The 6169-nt window shown below is 43.8% G+C and overlaps 1 protein-coding gene across 1 annotated transcript; it reads left to right on the top strand.

The window, feature by feature from the left end:
• Window positions 1-811: 811 nt before the first annotated feature.
• Window positions 812-5354, top strand: LOC311050819 (uncharacterized protein). The gene is made up of 4 exons (XM_084064985.1): window positions 812-863; window positions 1744-1888; window positions 3134-3227; window positions 4249-5354. Exons 1-4 carry the CDS (start codon window positions 821-823, stop codon window positions 4792-4794), a joined length of 828 nt encoding a protein of 275 aa, XP_083921111.1. The 5' UTR covers window positions 812-820; the 3' UTR covers window positions 4795-5354.
• Window positions 5355-6169: the final 815 nt, after the last annotated feature.

Raw genomic sequence — 6169 nt, 5'->3', positions numbered from 1 at the left:
CTTTTGCCACCCACTAGGTTTTTTGTTTTTGTTTGTAAAAATGACTCATCAGAGGCCAGTGATGAACTCATAGTGGGGTGATCTAGGTTTGTGCACGTGCATGCGTGTTTGTGCGTGTGTGAGCGTGTGCGTGCGCGTGCGTGTGTGTGCGTGTGTGTGTGTGTGTGTGTGTGTGTGTGTGTGACTGAGTCAGCTCTTAAAGGGTTTGTACTCTTGTACCTGCTTATCTGTATCCTAATCAGATACAGCGTCCGGTCTCTGGTCTATGTGTCGACGTGTCCTTGAGCAAGACACTTTTAACCCTATAACTGCTCCCCGAGCGCTGTACTGTACTGTACTAATAGCGCTCACTGCTCCTCATAGCATTATAAGAAGGGTAAAAATGCACAGGATAAATTCCACGTATACTGTGTGTGCAAATATACAATACAAAGACAAAACAATACCCCAAAGGAACTGGGGACTAAATTATCATTACTGGTCTTTTTTGTATGACCTCAACCAGGCTGATCCCACAGTGACACTGCATTCCTTTGACTGTTCTGTCGACATTATACACAGTATAATATATAATATATAATATATAAATTATACACAGTCCCAATGTGTTTTAAAGCTGGTCAAAGCCCATTTGTAGCCTATATTATGGCAGAATCAGAAACAACATTATTGTCACATCACAGGTGTAAAGAAGGGTGTGACATGTGATTTGTTTTGTCCCATATTTCTGTGTTATTAACGTGTGTATGTGTATTGTGTGTTATTAATGTGTTATTAATGTGTGTGTTCTCTCTCTCCTCTCTCTCCTCAGACCACCACCATGAAGTACCTGGCACTCGCTCTCACCCTCCTGTTCGCCTTCGGTGAGAACCAAAAAAAAAAAAAAAAAAAAATCTCAATATTTTTCAAAAATAGCAGATGTACAAGCTCATAGCGCGGCACTCGGTGCCGCGCTATGAGCTTGTACATCTGTTATTTTTGAATAGCCAAAAGAAATATAAAGTGACACAGATGCGTTCCAGGTCTTAATGGGTTAATCATTGCCGCAGTCCGTTTGCCATGAGTTCCTTTGTGATTTACATCGTACAATAGTACAGTGGTTCTCAACCTGTGGGTCGGGACCCCCAGGGGGGGTCCCCTCCTTATTTAACGGGGGGGTCCCCAGATGACAATGAAGTCACAATTGAAGGACTTTCAAGACCTTTTTAATATAAAAAAAACCCAAGACCAATACCGTGTTAAAAATATGTATCTGTGGAACAGAGTCAAAGTAAATGTGATTATTTCGGGGGGTTCGCGGCCTGAAAAGGTTGAGAATGTGATGTAACTAGTAGCTTTAAAGGGATAGTTCACCCCCAAAATGTTTTTTTTTCATCGATAATCACCCCATGGAGACTTGAATTCATGGATATTTTATTGTTTTTGTCTCATTCCTAAGACAATAATTATGATGACCGGCGGACCGGTAGGCAGCGGTTCCGGTAGGAGACACAAAGGAGACTCTTTGTGTCTCCTACCGGAACCGCTGCCGGTCATCAAATTATTGTCTTATAGGAATGAGACAAAAACTGAAAAAATATCCATGAATTCAAGTCTCCATGGGGTCGTTTTGGGGGTGAACTATCCCTTTAACTTACTACAACTGTAACTACAGTATAGCTATAACTGACTATTATGTACTTAATGGCCATTGGTATCCATTGTATGTTTGCTAACGGGCTCCCTCCTCCTCCCCCCATACAGGCTCCCACGCCGCCTCCATCCAGGCCGATGCCCCCTCCCAGCTGGACCAGGTCCGCTCCGCGGTGGGCATGTACCTGCACCAGGTGAAGGACAGCACCAAGAAGGCCCTGGACCACCTCGACGACACCGAGTACAAGGCATACAAGTAAGACCCCCTAGTTTAGTATGTCCAGCCCAGAGCCATATATAAGGAGAGTTGCATCACCCTCCTCCGTTCACTTCACCGGGCCAGGTCTTCTACACAGCCTTCTATTGGCCAATAGTGTCGAAGCCCTGAACCAGGAAGTTTCCGGAATGCACTGGAGTCTATGAGCGTTTGTCACTATTTCCAGTTTACATGAAACCACGTGACCGGTGCTGTTTTCTGCCCCCACGGTGACGCAACTCTCTAATACCAGGCTCTGGTCCAGTGGTGTAAAAAAAAAGTATACTCACATTTCTAAAAGTATCAATAATGCAATGTAAAGATAATAGTATCTCTACATTGAAGTATTGATACCAAATAAAAAGAAACGTGAGTAAAAGTACAAAGGTATTGGTATCAAAATGTACTTAAAGTACAAAAGTAAAGGTAGTCCTTTGAGTTTTCAATTGTATAAACATCTTTTGAAATAGCAGATCTACACGCTTTTAGATCGGCTATTTTCAAATGGCCGACATCTATACAGGGCTGAAGTGGTTAATGTGTTTTCTAATAATAATCAAAATATAGCTTTCAAGGGTTAATTGTAGTGGAGTAAAAAGTACAATATTTGCCTTTGAGATGATAGTGGGGTAGAAGTAAAAAATACTGGAAATACAAAAAAAAATAAAAAACTCAAAATTGTACATATATACATATATATATATATATATTCTTTTAAATGTAGTCAACTAAATTACGTTCCCTCACACCTGTATGCAAATTGATAAAATAAATAGATACGGTTAAAGTGGTTAATCAATAATCGCTGATGCAATCGTGCCTTTTGTTGTCCTGTTCAAAGGTTATCTACCTCTCTGGTTCTCAACCTGCGGGTCTGTAGCCCCCAAGGGGTCCCCACAGGGGGGGGGGGGGGTCCCCCAGATGATTAGCTTAATGTGCAACATTGTTTTCTCATTCAACAGTAAACAAACCAACATACAGTATAAGTGTATATGAAGGGTATCTGCACATTTATAAAGTGACAATTTAAGGACTTTTAAGTCTTTTTAATACAGAACAAAAAGTAATCATCCAACTATACTATATCGTGAAATATCACCTGAGAAAGAGGCAAATATTGTGAAAACAGCCGATCTACAAGCTCACAACGCCTCGACTCCTACAAAGTGTTTGGTCTTGGCCTGAAAAGGTTGTCTATCTCTAACCCTGGTTAACCTCTCTGTCGCTCTGTGTCGCCCCCTACAGGCTGCAGCTGTCCACCAGCCTGGATAACCTGGCTACACAGCTCCAGGCCTACCAGGCTGCTGCTGCTCCTTACACTGATGCCGTTGCCGCCCAGGTAATATTAATAATAATTATAATAAACTTTATGCTGCTGCCCCTTACAAATGCCTTCCTTTCAAATTCAACACTTGCCTGCCAAGAACACATATATGCTTCCTTTAAACAACATCATATTTTCAGTGATTACACTACAAGGCACTCTTCCCCAACCTATGAATGACCCTTGAGTGCGAGAGAATGATAGAAGCAGAAATGACGTCAGTCCCCCAAAAAAATCTACGTTGACTCCCATGTTATGAGATTTAGAAAAACACATCTAGCGCGCACGCGCACACATGGCGCATACAGCGGCCTTAACCTAAAACATCTTCCCGCGGCTATGCTTGTAGATTGGTTATTTGAACGATTTGAAAATGTTTTTTTTAAATTGTAATGAATGGCAAAGCAGTTTAGGGACGATGGGTAAGGCACCGGTGAAAATAGGGCCCTTAGTGCGTTATTCTTTTTAGTACATTTTGGTTAAATTTGAGGACAGTGAAACTTGACACTCCTTCCAGCGTGTCAATTAAGCCAGTGGTTCTCAAACTTTTTAATGTCAAGGACCCCCAAATTGACACTTATTAGCCCGCGGGCCCCCATTTGAAAAAGATATGCCAGCGACCCCCATAAGAGACGATTTTTACAGCTCTAGCAGTGATTCTCAACCATTTTAATTTCAAGGACCCCCAGTTTGACATGCATTAGGCTACGGACCCCCATTTAATGGCATTTCTATCACTTGGACCGCAATTTATATTGTAAAATCAATGTCAATTTAACTCTGAGAGTGTAGAAATGGAACCAAATGGACCCTAACGGGTCCATTTGGTTCCATTTGTACACTCTCAGAGTTACAGACCCATAAGGGTCCATTTGGTGCCTAATCCATCATTTAGCTGGGGACCCCCTGGAACCCCCTCAAGTACCCCTGGGGGTCCCCGGACCCCACTTTGAGAACCAACGAATTAAGCTATATATAGAAATTGACATCTAATGACACTGTGTGATTTCTTTTCCCCCGTCTCTCCTCCCTCCAGGTGAGCGAGGCCATCGAGCCCCTGCGCGCCTCCATCTCCGCCGACATCGACCAGCTGCGCGCCGACCTGGCCCCCAAGAGGGCAGCCCTGCACGCCGTGCTGGAGAAGCACGTCCAGGAGTACCGCGAGAAGATCGAGCCCCTCACCCTGGAGCTGACCGCCCAGTGGCGCACCGAGGCCGACGCCATGCGCGTCAAGATCCAGCCCCTCGTCGAGGAGCTCCGCGCCAAGATCGCCGTCAACGTGGAGGAGACCAAGACCGCCATGATGCCCATCGTGGACGCCGTGCGCGCCAAGCTCACCGAGCGCCTGGAGGGCCTGAAGGAGATGGCCTCCCCGTACGTGGAGGAGTACAAGGAGCAGGTCAACAAGGCCATCGCCGAGGTCCGCGAGAAGGCCGGCACCCTGAACGCCGAGCAGCTCCAGAGCCAGGTGGCCCCCCACGTGGAGGCCCTCAGGGAGAAGGCCGGCCCCCTGGTCGAGGACCTGAAGGTCAAGTTCCAGGCCATCTACGAAGCCATCAACGCCGCCATCAACAAGCACTAAAAAAAAGCTGTCTCTTGTCTCTTCCTCCTCATTCATCCTTCTGATGTCTAATCCCATCCTCCTCCTCCCCCCCCCACACCTCCCCCCATCCATCCACCCACCCATCCATCCACCCATCCATCCATCCATCCATCCATCCATCCATCGATTCATCCATTGAAGCCAATGCCTAACTGATGCACTTTCTCTGCAACAAAGCAATGGCAGGACTCTTTCTCTCTCACACACACACACACACGTGCACACACCTCAGTTCACATGCGCAACACACTCGAGCACATCATGCAATTAGCAACGACAACAACAACAAAACAAAAGACACGCTCTGACACACGTATGTATCATGTACATTGTGCTCAAAAAAGAAAAAGAACACATGTATGTAATAATATGCGTTGGGGGCGGGGCTGTGCTGCTGCCATGTGACCGACTGATTCTGTTTTATATGTGAATCTTCACGTGGTGCCTCTCTGAAACACTGTGGAATGCTGCTTAAATTTGTCTCGACAAACAAAAAAAAAGAAACATAATTTGTGCCTCAACAAATTACAGCTCAATAAACATCTTGACTGTTTCATAAACAATGTCTCTCTGTGACTTTTTACTACTTCAATGTTTTTTTTATATATCAGTTGAACTTTTCTGGGTTTTAGAATTTTTTGTTCTGGGTTTTAGACCAGGGGACCCCCTAGGGGTCCGGGACCCCAAGGGGGTCCTCAGAGCTACTATAGGGGGTCCGCCAAATATTTGTGTGATAGGATTTAGTTTTTTTACATTAACCACTTGAACCCTATAGAATTCCTTTTCTAAGGGGAACATTAGCCAAAAATAGCAGATCTTGTAGATCTTGTAGATCGGCTATTTTTGGCAAAGAGGCTATAGGTGTAGAGGGAAAAAAGAGCAGACTAAGTAAAAAAAAAAAACTTTAATCTGAAACACAATTTTATACAACATAGAGTAGGGGGTCCCTGCTTCATCTCTCTCTCAGCTAGGGGGTCCTTGGCTTGAAAACGTTGAAGACCCCTGTTTTAGATTGAAGTATAGTTTAACCCTTGCATTGTGTTGCACCTGCATACACCTTTGGTGCTATGGGTCAAATTTGACCAATGATTTAACTCAGCCCAAAATACAAAAATAAACATATTTTCATGTATTTATTTTTCTCCCACCTCAGCTGACTTGTTATGCATTCATACCCACGGAAACACTTTTTAAAATATTATGTTGGGTTAGGGTTAGGGTTTCATTTTTCAATATATCTCGTTTTCAATTATAAAAATGTTAAAATTCACTCTTTACATTTCCTATAATGAAGACAATGGATAATGATGTTATCTAGCTATAATAGAATAATATTAGAACACACTTCCAAAAA

This window comes from Gymnoscopelus microlampas (assembly GCF_963454915.1).
Source record: "Gymnoscopelus microlampas genome assembly, chromosome: 8".
Taxonomy (NCBI): domain Eukaryota; kingdom Metazoa; phylum Chordata; class Actinopteri; order Myctophiformes; family Myctophidae; genus Gymnoscopelus; species Gymnoscopelus microlampas.
Note: the sequence above shows the minus strand (reverse complement) of the source record. Positions and strands in the feature narration are given on the sequence as shown.

What these genes read in the sequence shown, in the direction of transcription:
- LOC311050819 (XM_084064985.1), top strand. Translation starts at nt 821, where the DNA reads ATGAAGTACCTGGCACTCGCTCTCACCCTCCTGTTCGCCTTCG. An exon ending in CACCCTCCTGTTCGCCTTCG is followed by an intron (nt 864 to 1,743) that starts GTGAGAACCAAA and finishes CCCCCCATACAG; the next exon opens with GCTCCCACGCCGCCTCCATC. An exon ending in CTGATGCCGTTGCCGCCCAG is followed by an intron (nt 3,228 to 4,248) that starts GTAATATTAATA and finishes TCCTCCCTCCAG; the next exon opens with GTGAGCGAGGCCATCGAGCC.